The sequence below is a fragment of the Cyanistes caeruleus genome, chromosome 7 (assembly GCF_971803275.1).
Source record: "Cyanistes caeruleus chromosome 7, bCyaCae1.hap1.1, whole genome shotgun sequence".
Classification (NCBI taxonomy): Eukaryota; Metazoa; Chordata; class Aves; order Passeriformes; family Paridae; genus Cyanistes; species Cyanistes caeruleus.
Genome location: NC_141707.1, coordinates 32,379,488 through 32,399,439, shown reverse-complemented (window position 1 = coordinate 32,399,439; position 19,952 = coordinate 32,379,488). Strand labels below are relative to the sequence as shown.

Genomic DNA, 19,952 nt, shown 5'->3' with positions numbered 1-19,952 from the left:
AGCCAAGACAATCATTACCCAACAGAATATAGAATACTAATTAATAAGAGAACTCAGTAACTTGTAGCTAATGAACACTAATGCCATTTTTTGCTAAAATCTACAAAGAGAGAAAAGTTTTGGTAGTTGCCATGCTGGCTTTGTGGATTTGCCACCCAACCCCCCCTCTCAACAGAATTGTAGATGGATCAAACGCCTCGACTCTGTGTGTGGATTGGCTCCTTGCGGGTGGCAGAACTGCTCTTGGGACAACAGCAAGAAGGGCTGCCAGCCCCTGGCAGAGAGGCAAGCAGGGCATTTGATAAGGCGAGGGAGTGCTTCGGGCGCTCCAGGGGAGAGAGGAGCGCAAGGGCGCAAGTGTGAAGCAGTGCCTGGGGCGGCGGGGCTATCGCGAGAGGCGGCAGCCGAGCCACAGCCGGCACACGCCGCCGGGAAAAGCCGCGCCCTGCCGGGAATCGAAAGCGATAGCGGCGGGGAGAGGAGCCGTCGGACAGCCATGGAGGGGCAGCGGCCGTGCGCCTTCCCGCTGCTGGTGCGAGGGGACTGGGGCCCCGCCGAGCCGCCGCCCGCGCTCAGGAAGAAGCTGCTCTGCTACTTCCAGAGCCAGAAGCGCTCGGGCGGCGGCGAGTGCGAGCTGCGGGTCGGGACCGACACCGGGACCGGACACATCCTCGTCTGCTTCGCCTGCCCCGAGGGTGAGCGGCCGGGCCGGGCCGGGCCGGGCCGAGGGGACCCGGGACATGGATTGGTGTGTGGGCTCCCTGCGGAGGTGTTGGGGTTGCAACTTACAAGTCTAAACTTTCTGCAAGTTAAAAGAAACGTGCTTAGTTGTTGCAGTATAGAATAGACAGTATGTAAACGTGGTGTGATTCTTGCAGGTGTCCTGTGCAGGTCCAAAAGTTGGACTCGATGATATTTGTGGGTCCCTTCTAACTCAGAATATGACATTTACTTATATATATGCTTAGATTTGGTGCTTACTACTAGTTTCTGGATTGTGTTTGGCATAAAGGCTGTAAGCGAATAAATATATCCTAGGAGGAATGTATACATACATACTCATTTTGATGCACAGTAGTTTTCTCTAAACTGCACTCGGAATAATAAATCTTATGTTAATCTAACAATTAGATTAGTTACAGATATATATAAAAATATATATCTGCAACATGCACATATTTTTATAAATTTGCAGCAAGCTGGAAAGGATTTAGCTGCAGTTGAGTTTAATGTATACGTGCCCATGCACGTATGTGCAGAAGCGCACAGATACCGCTACCCATACCTATATACAATTTTTCCTTTTCTTGCCTTAACATGCTTCCCAGGTGCTGGCTCTCCCTTCCGGTAAGTTCAGGACATACAGCCCCAAGCCATTTCGGCGCTTTGTGGAAGAGGATGTTCAAGGCGTGGGGTGCCGGTACCGGGACTCTCTGGGTACCACCATGAAACCCATGATAGAGCCAAGTTTTGCATCTCTGGCTGTTCTCTGCTGCTCTTCCTGTTTGTTTTTTAAGAAAGAAAGCCTTGCACATACTGCGTCGGTGTTAGGAGTTTAAAGCTCTCATTTTGCGGGACAGTGTATCTGTACATCGTTGTTCCGGCCAAGGCGAGGTTAACTTTTCCAGGAGCCGGGAGGGACCCAGGCAGCTCCCTGGGCTGTTCCATCCCACTGTAGCCACAGGCTGCGGGCTCGGAAAGGGCCGGAGTTTCTCAGCGGGCTCGGCTGAGCGGCGGCGCCTTCACCTGTCTTGTACACTCTGTTATCGGTATCGGTGTTGTTCCCTCCCGTTTTTCTTATTTCATTGCTGTTTGTAGTCTATTGTTCTCATCTCGTCCTGTGATCCTTAATTTTGTGCCTTCAGTTCTCTTCTCCATCCTGCCGCGGAGGGAGGAGGGGGATGGAGGGGGAAGGGAAGCGAGCGGCGAGCTCTGGCGTGTTTGGGTGGGAAACAAATTGCAGAACACCGTTCCTAAACCGCGACAGTGCCATGTGCCATGTAATGTAAAGCTGTGTTTCCGTTCAGATTTTCACAGGGCTTTTTTATGGTTTTATTTAGTCAAGCAACGAGTTCTTGAGAAACAGTCTCATCAGTTGCATTTGGGAGGAGAAGAAAAATTGAGGTTGATTGTCACAGAGCCTGAAGCGGCACTAGCTACTAAAGAGGAGACATGTGAAGAAAAATCAGGTCTCACAAAGGTGAATAAAAATTGTAATCCTAATCAGAGTTTTGAAATAGTGGCTAAGAGTGTCTAATCTGTCACTGACATTTGGCTTTCGTTTTATTTTAGGCTTTGGATGCCATGAGTAGCCTTCAAATAAAAGGTAAAATGTTATCCAACACTGTGTGCTGATTCTTCATAAAACAAAAATGTTGGGGCTTTTCTCCACACAGGGGTTCATGTTGTCCAAGTTGTCATCTGTTTTTTGGTTATGCTAGAGAGGAACTTGAAAATCTTCAGATCCTACTCTCAATTGCTTAATTGGGTCAGCCTGGCTTTCGGTTTTGGCTTTTTGGTATTTTCTTCATTGTTCAGAGTGGAGGAGATGACTCCTCCAGTAGTTTAGAAATTAGTAACTAGCATCTGAAGAACTATTGCTTCTTGTTTCTTTAGTTTTCTTCTTGTTTATGGTGGTAGGCCTTCAAAGGTAGCTGTCTTCTGGAAATGTTATGGGTTTGGTATCAGTAGTTTTTGTACCTCGGTGAGCAGGCAGAGCCAGCCTGTTGCTCATTCCAGTCTGGAGATTCTCTTGCACCTCTGCCCTCATCTGTCTGCAAAGCTGGAGATGTGCGTGCCTCTGGCAGCCACTGGACTTCTGGGATACTCAGTGGGCACCTCTGTTATATTTTCTGTTTGCAAAATGTTGTTGCATCCCTGTGAGCCCTTTGTGTGCATGGGCCCTCCAGCACTGTCATGCTGCACTGATGGCAGGGCACAGGGGTCATCAGGAGGCTTTACATCAAATCACACAAAACTACTGTCACCTATGGTGCCTGTGGATGTCCTGAGCTATGTTCAGGCTTGTTTTGCCTGCATGTGGGCTAAGAAACAGATGCAGAGGCTGCAAGGTCTCTCCCAACCCTTACCAACATCTGAACAGTTGTGGCCTGTTATCTCAATGGATTTTAGTTCAGTTTAGCTTCTGACTCAGAGACATACCAGTGACCTTGGACATGTTTACTCCGGTCTGGTTTTGTGCCACCAAAGAAGCTGCCTGCAGCCCTGCAGAATATTGCACCTGGGCTGTTTTAGTTCTCAAAAAGTTCAGTGGTACCCTGCAGTATTTGTTTGGTATTTATCTCTTGGGAAGGAAAAGGAGAGAAAGGGTAAAAAGAATCTGTTTATTCCAGGAAATGTGGACCAGCATTTTATGTGGTTTATCTTTCTGCTGCAGATGATACACAAGGCTTGAAGAAAGCAGTGAGTGTTGCTTCAAACAGTGAACTCCAGGAGGAGATTGGCTCTGGAGAAGACTCACCTTTGGTGGTATTTGAGAACATAGAGAAATGCAGTCCAAACTGCTTACAGATGCTGTTGGAGAACATCAGTGGCCTGACTGTAGATGCTGACTTTACTGTTGAACTGATACCTGAAATAAATGCTGCTGTTGCTACCTTTATAAAAAGCATTGGTAAGACAAGATGACACCATTATTAATTTCCATGTATAAGCATTAGTAATAGCTTTCAGATCTTGACTCCTCTCCCACTGCAGATCCAGACTGTTCTTAAAAAGTACCTGGATTGCAGTCTCTCAAGAAAAATGTCTTATATACAGCCCCACAAAAGTGCCTGTGATCCAAATGTTACACTGAAAAAAGAAAATTGTGGCATCTTAATTGAAATTGGATAATAATGTTTTGCTCTTTCTGTCTTATTGTGGATTAGATGAAGAAGAATTAAAAGTGTACTGAGTGTGGCGATTATGTAAAATCTCCTTTAGAGAAGACAGTGTACTTATGAGATGGGAACAGAGACATAGTGGGGGTGAATAGCAGAGAGTAGCATTCTTGTGCACTCTTCCCCTTTTTTATTACAGTGCAGAGTTATTTGGCACCAGAGACAGTTTTGTTCCAAATACAGGGAGTAACTCTGCTCATTTCTCTGCCTGAAGCAATAACCAAGCTGATAATGACACAGGAAAACAGGCATTTCATACTGCTCTTCCGTTTACAGATACTAAGGAATTTATCGAAAAATGTTCACAACACAAAAGAGTCAGAGAATTCCAAATCACTGCCAGGCTCCTTGAGCCAACACAGACCATCAAGGTTGAAAACCTACCAGACAACATTTCCATAGATTACCTCACGGTGTACTTTGAGAGCTCACGGAATGGAGGGGCACCCGTGTCAGATGTCCGGCTCTTCCCCGAGGAGAACTCGGCCATCATTACTTTCTGTGACCACAAAGGTAACACTGTCCTTTGCCTGACCAAGGTACTCACAGGCAGATGGCCTGCAAGAAAATTACTGCAAATATGGGCATTAGGAGAAGCCTGGCTTTCTGTTGCTGAAGTCAGTGTATGGTGTTCTGTTCCTAAGAAGTGCTCTAAATGGAGAAATACTGCTGCATGTCTAGGGCTTCAGTATCTGTTGGGTTTTTTTGTTTGTTTGCTTTGTTTTTTGTTACTAGAGATGTATTTTGTTACTGAGATGTATTAACCTGCCTTGTGCATGGATTTTTCTCACTGGTGTTTTTTCTCCATTTGCAGAGGTTTTTATATGGAATAGGAAATTAACTGTATTTACAGGTAGAGGGACAGAGGAGAATCTGTCAATGACTTCAGATTGCACAGTTAACTTTCAGAAACTAAATAAGGTCAAATATCCTCATTTCAATATCTTCATTATCAGGGAAGAACAAACTTGTTACTATTTCTTGCATTCCTCGAATCACTGTCCAGTTTTTGTGCCAGTGCAACTTCTGGTAAATACTTGTTAGGAGACTCCTGGCTTAGTAAATTTAGAGAAAAAGGCTTATCTGCCAGGTGGTTTTCTTATGACTCTCAGGATTTTCTGAAGAATATTTTGTACTTTAAGTTAAAATGGAATTTGGATCATTGTAATGGAGTTTTAAGTTCCTGCAAACATTAGCCTTTCTTTGATTAGTCCACTCCAACAAAAATGGCAAGAAAAAAAGTAAAACTGCACTGACATTAAGAGTTTTTTGAGGATTATATTTGAGGGTAAGGCCCTGCTCTGTGGAGGAGTTTCCTTGGGAAACAAGCAGGGTGTAGCTCTGCATGGGAATGCAGACATGAGCATATTTACCAAACAAGTTGGAACCAAGCCTTTTATCTTGTCCCCTACAGAGTAGTTTGGAAATCAGAAAGACATAAAAACAGCTTTTTGAAAGGAAAGAAAAAGAAAAGGAAAATCAGTGTAATCTCTAAGAATAGAGACATTTGCCTGATTTGAAGTTAATGATAAATGCTTGTTTGTATGTATGTGCACTAACTTTTAGATCTCACCACGGTCTTGGAAAAGCGACATTTACTGGAACAGACGCGGATTTCTGTGCATCCATATTACCACTCCCTGGGAACAGCCCTCTATGGAGAAGAAAGACCAGCTGTCAAGATGCCAGACCCCATTGAGGTGCCACTAGACCCATATGTATGGCAGTTTTTACAAAAGCATGCCGATCTGACCCAAAACATAAACCAGGAAATGGCAGTTTGCCATTCTGAGCTCATATGGCCCCAAGCAGACTGTGCAAACCCAGAAGTTATGTTGTGCCCATCCCCATCTCTCTGCACGCAGAAAAAGCCAATGATTAAGTTGCTCAAGACATGGCAGCAAGATGCTTCCACTGAGTTCTCACGTATCATGTCACGTTACATATCTATAAAATGTGAAGTCAATTCATCAGGTTGGGAAGATGTGAAAAAAAGACTGTCAGAAGATGGTGGTCTGATCATAACTGATATTTCTGAGGAGATGGTGGTGATTGCAGGCAGCAGAGCAGCAGTGGACAGTGCAGAGAAAGAAGTGAGGGAATGCATGAAGCAAAGTGAAAGGGAAAAACAGAGCATAGAAATTTCTGTGTCAGTGATCCCAGGGAAGTATGCTGTGCTGCACAATGCTGGGTTAGAAGAGAATATACAGAAGGAATATCCATGCCTGAAGGTCTTTTACGATGACAAAAAAAAGACTGTTCAGTTGTGTGGATTACCTGCAGAAGTGTATAAAATCAAAGCTGACTTATTGGAAAAGGTATTGAGTATGCCATGTACATCAGTTACCATTGACCCCCATGTTTTCCACTATCTCCGGTCTGTAGATAATAAACATACGTCAGATGTGTTGTTCATTAAGGAAAATATTAATACTTTTTATGAACTTCAGGATGATACTGTGTTGCTGTATGGAGATGCTCCCAAAGATCTTCTAGAAGCGGAAAAGCAAATAAAAACAGGTTTAGAATACAAGTACATCAGTGTGGGGGATGGTGAAGTCTTTAAAAAGGATGAGTGGAAGAGTCTTCTTTTCTCCTCTCTGAACACATATAGTTCTTCCCAGGAAGTTGTCATCTCTTGGCAGTCTGTTGGAAAAGAAAATAAAATGATTATTGCTGGCTTTTCTAAGGCTGTAACAGAGGTCTATCAGAGACTTAATGATTTTATAGATAGAAACACACCCATTGAAAAAGTAATCCCAGTTAATTCAGTGGTGATAGTGCAGTTTGTAGAGAATGTGAAGTCTGGTGTTTGTGGAGAATTGAAGAAGAAAGGTGTGACAGTACGTTTTGACACCAAGACACCATGTATTTCCCTGAGGGGACCAAGAGAAGAAGTGCCAGAAGCATTCATCATGTTGGAAAAAATGGTCTCCTCCCTATACTCAAAAAATGTGCTAATTGATAAACCAGGCGCAAAGGAGGTCTTCACTGAGAGGAAAGATTTTTGTACTTCAGAAGCAAAGCAGAAATTCAGCTGTTTCATTAGGATGAAGGAAGAAGAAGAAGAAGAACAGAAGGGCAGAAAAACTGGTGATAAAGTGGAAAGAAAGGTCTACTATGAAAAAAAGCTGCCAGGAGGAATTGTGGTAGGAGTGTATAAAGGTGACTTGTGTGACTACCCTGTTGATGTTGTAGTGAATGCATCTAATGAAAAACTAAAACACATTGGTGGCCTTGCTGAAGCCCTGTCAAGAGCAGCTGGCCCAGCACTGCAGCAGGAGTGTGATGAGCTGATGAGGAAGCTCAAGAATTTGCATCCCGGCTGCGCAGTGATCACACGTGCCGGGAAACTGCCCTGCAAGAACGTCATTCACGCTGTTGGGCCCAGGTGGGATGTGAAGGAATCACAAAGGTGCATGTTGTTGTTAAAAAAGACAGTGAAAAAATGCCTACAACTAGCTGAAATATACAATCATTGTTCCATTGCTCTGCCTGTTATAAGTGGAGGGATTTATGGCTTTCCACCACAGATGTATGCAATTTTTATTGTGTCCTCCATCAAGGAGACCTTGGAAGAATTCATGGAGGACAGCAACTTGAAGGAGATCCATCTTGTTTGTAATTCAGAAGAAACAGTTCACACTCTGAGTGAGACAGTAAAAAAAGTATTTTCAGCTAATACATTCTCCACAAAACAGCCGATGCTAAAAAAAAGCCAGAAGGAGAATAGAAAAGGGGATCTGAAGATGGTTACAACAAATGAAGGGCTTTGCATCCGAGTGGAGAAGAAAAATATTCAGGAAGCCATGGTAAGTCTTTACTTTTCTGACTCCTTTCGAACTTGATGGTAAGTTTGAATGAAAAAGGAAGGACAGTAGGTTTCACAAGCACTTGCTACATAAGGAAAGAACAACTGTGTGCTAGCTAAACAAGGATGCAAGCTTGCAAAACTTGAGTGTAGGTTGAGATCTGTCATGGCAGCCATTTCTAGAGGGCAGCTGTGAATTTCTGGATGTTTTAATTCCCAGCTAGATCTTGTTAGCTTTCCAGATCTGAGAGCAACTTGTAAAAGAGTTTGAATTTTTTTTCCTAAAGTGGAAATACTAAAGTATTTTGCAAAAGTAGCTATCTTGGTTGGATATTAGGGGAAATAGGTACCTGTTTGTGCTGCTGGTTTGGGTATCCACTGGCATCTTGGAGTTTTTGCGGTGTGTTTTAATCTCAGTGCATATTTTTGCTTGAATTCTGGTTGTAGCTATTTTCATTGCAATCTTATTGCAGACGGATGTTCTGGTCAACAGTGTTGGCACAGATCTGCAGTTTGGTGTGGGGCCTCTTTGCAAAGCCCTGCTGGAAAAGGCTGGACCAGCTCTTCAAGATGAGTTTGACACGGAAAAACAAAATCAGGTTGCTGGTGCTGGGAGTGTGCTCTGCACCAGTGGATGTGCTATGGCCTGCAAGTCCATCTTTCATGTCATACTACCCAAGTGGAATGGAGGACAGACAGAGAAGGTATATTTTAATTATTAACCACCCAGCTACATATTTATTTGGGATCTGTCCTGAAATTTCAGGTTTAAACATAGTTAATTTAGATTACTTGACTCCATTTTCTTCTGTTGGAGTGACCTTAAGGATGTCTTGATGTACTCGGAGCTGCTTGTCATACCATTTTCTTTGGAACTAATAAAAAACGATGTCTTCAGGAAAAAAAAAGTACCTTTGCTGTGTTTTACAGGTTCTAGAAGATGTAATTGATTTGTGCTTGAAGAAAACTGAAGAACTTGGACTGAAATCGATCGCTTTCCCAGCTATTGGGACTGGAGGATTTGGATTTCCTAAAATCATTGTTTCTAAGTTAATGTTTGATGTGGTATTCAGGTTCAGTAGTAGTCACACTCGGAAGAATCTCCAGGAAGTTCATTTTTTCTTGAATCCACAAGATACTGATAACATTCAGGTAATTCTTATCAGGACAAAGCTGTATTTGTAACATACTGCTCTAGTTACACATTAATAATCTGTTTTACTTATACTGCTTTCTAAGGGGTGATAATTTAGCACTTCCTTACTGCTGTCGACCAGTGACATTGGGATGTCTTTCCAGTGTCTCTGAAATACAAACTCTCAACAAGCAGAAGCTGCAGACAAAATATGCCTTGCTGTTGGCTCTGTAAATGCCTGTAGATGCTCCCTCATTTTCTGACAGAGGAGTTCTAGCAATCCTGAGCTATCTCTCGTCACACTGTCCACACTGGGTCTTCTGCTGTTAATAACACTTAAATAAGACTATAAAATGTGTGAGGTGCCTCAGTGAGAGCTTGATTGTTAATGTTGTTTACAAAAACATTCAGTGTATATACTGTGAAATACTATCTTGCCTACTTTTTTTCTCTTCTTAGGCTTTTACCACTGAGCTAGAACTTAGGGCAGGTGGAAGTTGCAGTGCTGCAGCAGCACAGCCAAGTAAGTTGTGTAGGGGTGGGACAGAATGTAAATACTCTTAAGTGGTTTTATGTGTATCAGGAAACAGAAGAAATATCATCAGGGCATGGGGCATTTTTTTTCCTCCTAATGGACTTGCATTCGTAAATGTCATTGTAAAATTCTTAGGGAAGAATTTATTTTGTTGAGGCCATGCTGAACTTTCAGTGTGTCCAGTCTTACCAAAACAAAGAGGGTGTTCTGTCAGGAGACATAGTAGTTTGTCCTGCTCAAAGGATATAAGAATTTCCAATCACTTGGCCAAACGAGCCATAAATAAATAACATGTATTTCTTGTAGCTTTAATCTCATATATATATATATATATATATATATATATATATATATATATATAGGAATAATTTCCTTTCCATTTATTATTTGACAACAGTGGGACACAATAGCCAAAACATGAGTGTACTGCATCAAGGGCAGAGGCTTATTCATAAGGATATAAAGCTCTTCCTCCTCAGTTGCTGAGTATCAGAGAGATGAAGTTAAGAGTGGGCAGATAAAATATGAGTTAGATAAGTTTAGACTAGAAGAAAGGAACAGTTTTTTATCCATTAAGGTAAATATGAAATAACTTACAAAAGGGATGTGATATGATCTCCATTACTGGCAGCTCTTAAGCTGGATGCTTCGTTTCTTGTAAGAATTAATTCAGGAAACTGTTACAGAGCTGGTCATATCAGATTAACCCTGAAGCCATTTTCTGAATTCATATTGCGTAAATTTACAGGAATAGAAATGGTTTCACTTTCACAGTGTTTAAACAGAAAGAATAGTGTGCCTCCCAGCTTTCAGAGATGGAATAAACATCAAACTGATCTAGAGCATAGTCCTTAAAAGGATAAGTGGAAGTTTCAATCAGTGGAAGAGAATAATACTCCAAACTAAAGGAGAAGTGAGTTAATATATTTTTCTTTCCCTTGCAGGTTTCATGAGGCCTGTTTCTGATGAACTGTTGAGAGTTCATGAAATGAAGATTGGTTCCATCACACTCCAAGTAATTAGTGGAGATATTACTAAGGAAGACACAGAGGTTATTGTAAACATATCAAATTCATCATTTGATGCCAAAACAGGTATTATATTGAATATGTGGTTCTTTAGTAATAAATCTAGTCTAGGGAGTACAGGAAAGAATTGTCCACAAGGGAAACTTTTATGAAGCATTTTTCAGATGAGAGATACAGAGTTGTGATTAGTCAGGAAATTGATCTTAAACATTTTTCTTACACATCCTGAATATTTCATTTACTTTCCAAACAAAAGGCCATTTTTTTCTTGCTTAAAACTAAAATGTTTAAATGGAATTTTTAGATAAAGTATAATTCTGAAAAAATGCTCTTATCCTAAAATGTTTCACTGCAAGACAAAGCCCTGTAAGAAGCAGAGGATTTTAACATAGTGAATTCTAAGCATGAAAGATACCAAATGTTGTAGTTCAAAGCCATTGGAGAGTTTGGTGAGGGACATATGGGTTTGTCGAGTGAAACAATGAAATAGGAGTTGTTCTTAATGACTTGTAATCAGCAGTGAAGGAAATGTTCTCTCTGCAGCCGGCGCAGTGTGTCATGGACAGTATGTAGGGAAACTGGCAAGGTTTTGAACTTTGTGCTATCTTGCCATACAGCAATTGAGGTCATGTGTAGAGTACAGATGTTGGGTAGAGGTTTGAGTAGAGATAGTTAAGGAGGCTTAATGACTGTGTGCGCTTTTTTCCTGTGATTTAAGGAGTCTGCAAAGCAATTATGGATGCTGCTGGTTCCCAGGTAGCAAACGAATGTGCTCAATATGGTATGTTAGAGCATACTGGTTTTTTGATAATTCTTTTTCTGTTGTTATCATTCTCTCTGAAAACTTAAAGTTGCTTTATAATTCTCTACTCTGATGCCATAATTATTTTAGGTGAATAACACAGCTTTCACTTTTAAGAACTTTAAAAAGTCCCCTTCCTGTTTTGACATATACCTTGAGAATTTTCCTTTTCATAGTTGTTTAGCAACAGCTAAAACCTCAGTGTGTTACACACTTTATTCTCATACTGGTTCCAAAACACAGCCCTATACTGGCTACTAGGAGGAAAATTAACTCTATCCCTACTGAAATCAGGATAATCCTGATCATAAGTTTCTCAATAGATTGCATTCTATTGCAGTAGAGCAGTGAAATTCCAGCTCACTGTGGTTGGTCTCTACAAGCACAGAAAGGGACACTTTAGATGCATAACCAAAATGTGCCTGCTCTGTGTCTGGAAACTGACTTCCAAGATGGAGTTTCCTGAATTTTTCTCCCAGCCTGTGGCTCTGTAGAAATATTTGTACAAACACACATATATCATTAACTTCAAAGCAGGCAAATGTCTCTGTTCTTAGAACTATTACACTGATTTTACTTTTCTTTTTCTTTCGTTTCAAAGAGCTATTTTCATGTCTTTCTGATTTCTAAACTACTCTGTAGGGGACATGATAAAATGCTTAGCTCCAACTTGTTTGGTAAATACACTCGTGTCTGATTCCCCTGCAGAGCTACACCCTGCTTGTTTTCCAAGGAAGCTCCACCACAGAGCAGGGCCTTATCAACATTCTACTATGAAACAGTCCTTACCTTCAACTTAAAACAAAACTCTTAGTGCAGTTTTACTTTTTTGTTGGAATACACAAAGCAAAGGAATGATCATGTTGGCAGGAACTTAAAACCCCATTACAATGTTCCAAATTACATTTTAACTTAATGTACAAAATGTTCTTCAGAAAACCCTGAGACTCATGAGAAAACCACCTCTGGCAGACAAGCCTTCTTCTCAAAGTAAATTTATCAGCCTGATTTCAGTACTTGCAGAACATCTTACAGTCATTACCTTCATGATCTGTGAGGTGGTCTGGAGCTCTGTGCTCATTAGTCCATTCATCCTCACAGTATGACTCCATTTTGTATGCAAACATGAGTGCTCTGAGAAAACACAACCATATTTTTAAAAAATCCATACTGTTCTTAGATCAGTTGCTCATAATCTTAATGATATTATTTTATCCACTCAGCTTTTCTGCAGAGTAAGAATTTGGGCTTTTAAGGAATAAGTGGAATAAGAAAGGTTTTCATATATAAATTAATTTGGCATACTTTTAAATAGAAGTGAGATGTATTCAAAGTCATCAGAAATTCTTATATGGTACTTAATAGGAAAATACTTTGTAGCAGAGATGTTAGGAAATTAGAAAACACACATGCACTTGAATTAGTTTCTCCAAGAAACTCCGCAGGGTATTTACAAAGAAAACCAGAATCAAGTAAACCCACAATAAAATATCTCACAGTGGATTTCTTTCCACTTTTTCCACTTTTCTTGTAGCACCAGTATAACAATCAATATTACCAAAAGAGATTGCTATTTTGTAAATATCTTTGTCTTCTCTCTTCCAGCTGGGCAGTATCAAAATGGCTTTATTACTACACAGGGTGGGAACCTATTGTGCAGTAAAATCATCCATTTGATTACCAATAACCAGGTGAAGAGTCAGGTCTCCCAAGTGCTTCGTGAGTGTGAACAAAGGATGTACAAATCTGTTGCCTTCCCAGCTATTGGAACAGGTGTGTGTTTTCTTGGGAAAGCAATGTGTGATGGGGGTAGTTCAGAAACAGGCAAACTTAGTATGGGAACAGTAGACTTGCACAAAAACTGTTCCTAATATGTGCCTTTTATTTTTGTTTAGGTCAAGCAGGACAGAATTCATCCAAGGTAGCTGATGAAATGTTGGATGCTATAGTGGAATTTGCAAGACAGCCATCAGTACAGCATTTACAGACAGTTAAGATTGTGATCTTCCAGACAAATATGCTCCCAGCCTTTTATGAAAGCATGAAGAAAAGAGAAGATTCAGGTTCATCCACAAGATCAGAACCACCAACGGAATCATGGCTATCTATGTTTAAATGTAAGTTGGTGTGTTTTCTGTGTGCATGGGAATATAAAACTTAAGTTCTTTTATTTGCAACTAATAATTGACATATTTATCCACAGCCTTTTTTTGGAACAGAAAGCAATCTTCTGAGAAGAAAAAGTCCATGATTTTGGAGAAGAAAGTTAATTTAGTCACATTTCAAATTTGTGGAGAAAGCCGAGAAAAGGTGGATGCAGCTGAGTCCTGGATAAAGGATTTAATTTCAAAGGAACAATTTGAAAATATTATTTCAGATGAGGCAATTGAAAGTTTTGATGAGACACAAATTGCCATTTTGAAAGATCTCCACCTAAGAAAAAAAGTCGAAATTCAGTTTTTAAATGAGCTTTCTCCCCCTCAAATTAAAATTTCTGGTATTAGCAGGGATGTCTATTCCGTTTCTCTAGAAGTTCAAGACATGATCCAACAAATTAAGTCTACTGAAGAAGAGCAGTCCAAGGCAGAACTTCTTTCCAACCTGGTAGAATGGAGGTATCCAGGAAGCAATGGTGGCTTTGTTACTTTTGATAAACTGACAAATATGCAGCTGGAAAATGCCAAAATGGCTAAAAAATTATACCTGGATGTCAAAATTAAAAATAAGAACTACAAGGTGGATCTGAATACTCTGAAGGCTACTGATGACCAAGGAAAAACTATAAATCTTCAACGTGTGACAAAGGATGAAGGTAAATAAAAAAAAGTGGATAGTTATTACTGAATGATGATTTGGATAAATGCAGCTCAGGTGTTCCAAAGAAAGAAGGTACTCCTTTTTTTTTTTTTTCCCCTTGGCCAGCAGTTTTGAGTTTCATAGTCAGTGGGAAGTATGAGTGAAATCAGAACACCAGTTTCAAGTGCAAATATTATCTGCATATATGTGACTGGTGAGCATAGATTTCATGCTTAAGTCTGACAAAGGAAGTGGTGTATGAAGAATACATAAAATTCTTCTGGGGTTTTAAACTTGTTTCAGTTAGATATTGGTATGGGGATAATTAGGCAAAATGTAAAGCCTTTGTAGTGTATAACAGAGCCAGTGATGTTTGGAAGAGCAAGAGTACTTGTTGAATGAAGTATTACTGAAGATGCTGTCCTCTTGGTCCTCGCTATGCAGGTTTGTAAGATGTGCCTATGGAGCTGGAGCTAGTTGTCATAATAATGCAACCTGTGTTTTGCAGATCTGCAGTCAATAGAGCTCCCTAAGGAGTGGACAGACATGCAAAATGAACAGGTCAAAGTGGTGAAGCTCAAGCCATCGCATCCTGAATATAAAACTGTGGAGAAGATGTTTCAGGCAACATGTTCCAACTATAACATAGAGAAGGTGATATGGGGTCATATGGGGTGGGGAGGGGGGAAATGTCAATGCTTGGGCAAGAAATATTAATATACTTCCTAAATATTTGCTTATAAGGTCTCTGCAACCCAATACACCTTTTAAATGCCAGTGTCCCCAGCACTGTACAGAGTGAATATAAATCAAAGCAAATTTCCTAAGAGCTGTTCAGTCATTTCTGACATCTAATAGTGCAAAACCAGTGACTGTCAGTCTTCAGGCTGACTCTTTGGTCAGCTAATGTGGTACTCACTAGTTAATATGGTATTTCCAATTTGGAAATTCTATACTGAAATGGAGGCATGAGCAAATGCATTCAGAATACAAAGAAAAAATACAAGGTCATTGCAGACTGACACAAAGCCTTGGACGAATTTACAGCTTCTCCCCTGTCATTCCAGAGCCTTTCAGGCTTGGCTGTTAGTTTTAACCAGTGTCAATATTTGATCCTGCTTATTTAGAAGTCTTCAACAAGTGCACAGAGATTTAATTGCCAGGGAGATGATGGAATTGTTCTGAATCAAGAGATAAACAATAGAAAATACAATCAAATTAGGAGTGAGAATAATGTGTTTAAAAATTTTTCTTCTATCATGAGCTTCAAACACAAAAACACACAAAGAGAACAAAATATTAGTGTGCCACAGAAAAAACAAGTTATGACATTAGTCTTTTTCTGTTAAAAAATGGAAACCTGTTACAGAAATGCCTTTGAGATTATACTTCGATGCAGAGACACTGCTTCCCCTTAAGCTATATCCACATTGTTGGTATGGGGAGCGAGCAACATCCATCCTCCCACCAAGTGATTTTTATATAGTAGTTTCTTATGGGTTGCTAAGCTACATGTTAGAGGAAGCAATTTTGACTTGCAAGCTTAGATCTAGAAGAGAAACTTAAACTGAACCTAATGCTGTTGCTACAGTCTGTCCTTTAGTGAGAAAATCATCAGTAAAGATGATCAGGAAGTATAGGATGCATCTTAGGTCATTGCCTTTAGCAGTGGTACAGCAGCCTGTTTCTAGAAATGACAATGCACAGCTACCATGACTGCTGGGAACCTAGTATACTAGGCAAGACAAATGTACACCCAAAATTACTGATCTTGAAACTCTCTTGTGAGCTGCAGGAGGCCTACATATTCAGTTCCTTTACCCAAACCTCATGCTAACAGGACATAGTGAAAATTACTATAATTCTTTCAGTTTGATTTCATTTTAACGCTTTCTTGCCATGATAAATATTCTTCCCTACCCTATTTATCTCTAGTATAAATATAGTTAATTTTGTACTTTTACAGATTGAAAGAATACAAAATCGCATCCTCTGGCAGACATACCAACTAAAAAAAAAATTCATCTGTGAAAAGAACAAAAATCAAAATAATGAGAAGTTGCTATTTCATGGGACAGCTTCATCCTCACTGAGGTTGATTAACTACTATGGATTTAATCGTGGGTATGCTGGAAAGAATGGTGAGTCATTATCCAAATCAGTTAATTTCCTAGGCATGTATGAGTACTACAGGATGTCAATGTTATCGTGCTGTCAGCACAACATGAAAGCTGAATTAAATTAGAGAAAACAATAATAAACAACTCCTGATATTAATCTACATGGACATTGGACAATTCCTCAATTGTCCTGTTCAGTTAATCACTTGTTGCTGGATGCCACCATGTAAAGGGTATCAAAAAGAGTTCACTTACTCTGAAATGAAGCCTGGCAGCTTTTAGGAATTGTTTTGTATCATCGTCATGGTTTTACCAAGAGAAAGGAACGAGGAACAAGGAACACTGTTCAACTTCCTCAACTAAGGTAGCAGCTCCTAGCTGATGGTATCTCCTCTCCTCTTACACAAAGACAGGTAGCAAAGTAGAAGTGCAGATACTCCTCCTGTTACGTCGAGAGATTAGGACAGCATAAGATCCCACATCTGTACCAACTTTATGCTCACAAAATCTATGAGATCCAGTAGTTAATTCTTAGCCTTTATAATAATAGTTATAATAGTTTATAATATTTGTTAGAAACAACTTAAATATTTAGCATAAAGATATCCTGCATTAGTTCAAAGCTTGTTTTGTCCACTTCCACTAGTATAGTTGTGTTATGTGTATTATTTGGCAGCATTCAAAGATGAAGAAAGTGGAGCATGGACTGAATTGAGGTGCTAGCTGATTTTAGCGGTCATGTAACCTCACTTAAAAAGTCCCTTACTTTTGTTCTTAATGTTTTCTTCCTTAAGACAGAACTGGACATGCCTAGGGCTAGTTTGATCTTGAGACAGCTGGGCAGCTTAACTCAGATCTAGTTGACACTTCAGTGTGGTCTGGATCCAAAAATAGACATTTCTCTGTCTGGATCCTTTGGAGGTACTTACTCTGAGATTTTATTGAATAAATGAAGCCCAGCATACACAAAATGTATCAGGTTGTGCACAGGTAGGAGTGGCAGCCACCACTTCTTTTTGAAATATGACCAGAGGAGATGTAGTTTAGCTTTCCTGCTCTTTGGTAGTGTCATGAGGTTGGATTTACTCAGGAAGCAAGAGCCGCAGATATTCATGTCATCTTTCTGCTTGTGGGTATTGACATCCACCTTTTCACCTCAGCTGTGATTAATGACTGGGGAGGCACACTTGCCTTCTGTCAGGCTGGGTACCCAAGCAAAAGTATCCAAAAATCAGGGCAGCTGGATAGAAAGGACCTGTCTGGCTTAACCAGCTTTTTACCAATGCCAGAAAAAAGAAATTTGTCTTGAACAAAGACATGTGATTCCTCTAACTTGCTGGGAAGTGTGATTAGAAAACTATAATTATAATTATATAGTCATTTTAATTCCAAAAGTCTCCGAAGAATTTAAGTTTGGTGGATTCCAGGCTAAACCATGCTAAACAGAGGAGACATTTTCTCCATAGGAAAGGGAAGTCAAAACCTGGGTGTTGATACCTGGTATCTATGTGGGTTCATATTTGATTCTGATACAAAGGATTAGGACTAGAATTTTGTGTTTGAACTCTAACCACAGCTCCTGCAGAGTTAGGAAAGGAGTTTTCGATATTCTTAGGAGAATAAGAACACTAATTTTATTTGAAAATGTTGTGTTTCCTAACAGCTGCAGCCTTTGGAAAAGGAACCTACTTTGCTGTTGAAGCATGTTACTCTGCTCGGAATATTTATTCCATTCCAGATATGAATGGCAAAAAGTACATGTACTTGGCTCGGGTCCTAACTGGGCAGTACTGTGCTGGGAAAGAGGGACTACAGACTCCACCAGAAAAGAGCCAAACAGATCCTACTGACCTGTACGACAGTGTGGTTAATGATGAGGCTAATCCAACAGTGTTTGTCATATTTAATGACATTCAGGCATATCCACAGTACCTTATTACTTTCAAACATTAGAATGACCTTAATCGTCTAGAAAATTTTAGTGCCTTTTACATGAAAGAATTTAAGGGCAATTTTTTATTCTTTTTACATCTAGGTTTCTTCTTTATTAATCTGTCCATGTGTTGAAATGTGTCTTCAGATTATCAACAGAAGGACTAACATAAGCAAATATTTTGGAGCATGCTATTTCAGTACTCAAATTTCAAGTTCAGTTATGCAGAGATGTAGGCAAGAGCTGTGAAAACAGCTCTGACTTCCTAGGCAAGGCAGAGGGGAGTGGTAGGAGATGAAGCAGCTCTGCCTTACCTGTGGCCAGCAGTAAGAGGTGTGGGGTAGGTCAGAGCACCTCATCATGTTCCTGTTTCCAGTAGTCACCATAAAGCACCTTCTTGTGAGGATTTATTTAAAGTTTCAAGATCATAAAGAGGGACTTTTAATTTTTTTTTTCTTTTCAATACTAAAGCATTAACCTTTCTGTAGAATCGCCAATTTGTAGAATCAGTTACAGAGACATAAATCAGTTCACATGCTTAAGCCATTTGAAAATTTTTAAAGTTCTGTAAAAAAATTAAACAATGGCATTTTTACAACTTTGCCAGTGGTTCTTTTAATCACATCATAATCTTAAAACTGCCAATCAAAGGCTATATTGGCTATATTGACTGGTTTAATAAAATAGTTTCAAACAGCTACATTGTATTGCTGAGCTGCAACAATCAATTAGAAGTGTTGCTTCACATTTGATTATGTTACAGTGATGCAATAAAGATTTTGAAGACAAAACAGTTTTCTTGTATTGTCTGAGTGACATGACTTGTGCATACAAATTCCAGGTAAAATTATTCTGCCTTAGTTGAAAAAAGACCTGTGGTGCAAATAGCTGCCACAATGTCTTAAAACTTCATCATGATGTTCTCATTACCTGCAAAGAGGAAAAGGGTTTACAGTATCTGAAGACTGCAATATAAAACATTTCTGCTTTTCACAGCAGGTGCCTAGGAGGTTGTAGCCAGGTGGGGGTGGGTTCCTCTCCCAGATTACAAGTGATAGGATAAGAAGAAACGGTCTCAAGGGTTTAGGCTGAACATTAGGAAAAATTCCTTCACAGAAAGGGTGGTCGAGCATTGGGACGAACTGTCCAGGGAGGCGGTGGAAGCATTCGAAAACCGTGTAGATGGCTTGGGGACGTGGTTTAGTGCTGAGCTCAGCCCTGGCAGTGCTGGGTCAGCGCTGGGCCTCGCCGATCCTGTCACTCCGCGCCCCCCGCCATCGCCCCTCAGCTGCTGCCATCGCCCCTCAGCTCCTGTCACCGCCCCTCAGCTCCTGTCACCGCCCCTCAGCTCCTGTCACCGCCCCTCGCGGCCCCGCCTCCAATCAAGAGCGCCCGCGCACTTCCGCCCTGCCCTCCCCGCCCGCCCATTGGCGGAGGACGTTACCGGCGCTGCCTCCATGGCGACGCGGCGGAAGGGCACTCCAAGATGGCCGCCGAGCCGGGCGGCGGGTGCACCCGGCCCACCCGCTGCTGCCGCCCGCCGCTCGCCGTCTTGGCCGCCGGGCTCCTGCTGCTCCTGCCGCTGCCTCCCTGCGCCTCCTCCTCCTCCTCCTGTAACCACCGCGTACCCAGCGGCGACCAGGTGGGGTGGCTGGGGGTCTTCAGGTGGCTGCGACGGCTGCTGGGGGGCAGAGGCTCCCTTGCTGGCCGTTCCCGCTGTTGGGTCCGTCCCTTCACGGCTTTCCCGGGCCGAGCTGTGCCGGGTCTGGCCCCGCCGCCCCGGCTGTGGGCGCTAACGACGGCGGGCGGGCGCGGAGCATCCTCTTGCCGGTGAAGGAAGGGTCGGGAAGGGCTGGAAGGGGCCGGCACCGAGCGGTGCTGCCGGGCGAG

General features: G+C 41.2%; 2 protein-coding genes and 1 long non-coding RNA gene across 11 annotated transcripts in view; 2 read left to right on the top strand and 1 right to left on the bottom strand.

The window, feature by feature from the left end:
- Positions 1–179: 179 nt before the first annotated feature.
- Positions 180–18,853, top strand: LOC147652283 (protein mono-ADP-ribosyltransferase PARP14-like). Of its 2 annotated transcripts, none has more exons than XM_086896338.1 (17): positions 180–695; positions 2,061–2,200; positions 2,293–2,326; positions 3,398–3,634; positions 4,179–4,415; positions 5,469–7,714; positions 8,187–8,417; positions 8,644–8,865; positions 9,308–9,371; positions 10,328–10,477; positions 11,130–11,192; positions 12,819–12,986; positions 13,109–13,330; positions 13,417–14,025; positions 14,518–14,663; positions 15,976–16,150; positions 17,793–18,853. In XM_086896338.1, exons 1-17 carry the CDS (start codon positions 497–499, stop codon positions 18,080–18,082), a joined length of 5,433 nt encoding a protein of 1,810 aa, XP_086752464.1. In that variant the 5' UTR covers positions 180–496; the 3' UTR covers positions 18,083–18,853. The 2 variants fall into 2 exon arrangements, with proteins under 2 accessions (XP_086752464.1, XP_086752465.1); XM_086896339.1 differs by lacking the exon at positions 180–695 and adding an exon at positions 1,347–1,769.
- LOC147652282 (uncharacterized) lies at positions 2,617–19,428 on the bottom strand. Its single transcript, XR_015288869.1, has 4 exons — positions 18,993–19,428; positions 16,385–16,571; positions 12,256–12,347; positions 2,617–6,548 (listed from the first exon to the last, which is right to left on the bottom strand). It is a non-coding gene; the product is annotated as an uncharacterized LOC147652282 (long non-coding RNA).
- The window catches only part of LMLN (leishmanolysin like peptidase), a 34,211-nt gene continuing 33,646 nt past the window's right edge, over positions 19,388–19,952 (top strand). For 7 of the 8 annotated variants that reach the window (XR_015288864.1, XR_015288868.1, XR_015288865.1 and 4 more), the window contains exon 1: positions 19,467–19,704. Coding sequence is in view for 1 of the 8 variants with exons in the window: in XM_023930475.2 (XP_023786243.2) it covers positions 19,549–19,704 (156 nt within the window). In the remaining 7 variants the exon portion in view is untranslated. Of the gene's footprint in view, positions 19,705–19,952 lie in introns of all 8 variants that reach the window. The other variant, XM_023930475.2, reaches the window with a different exon arrangement.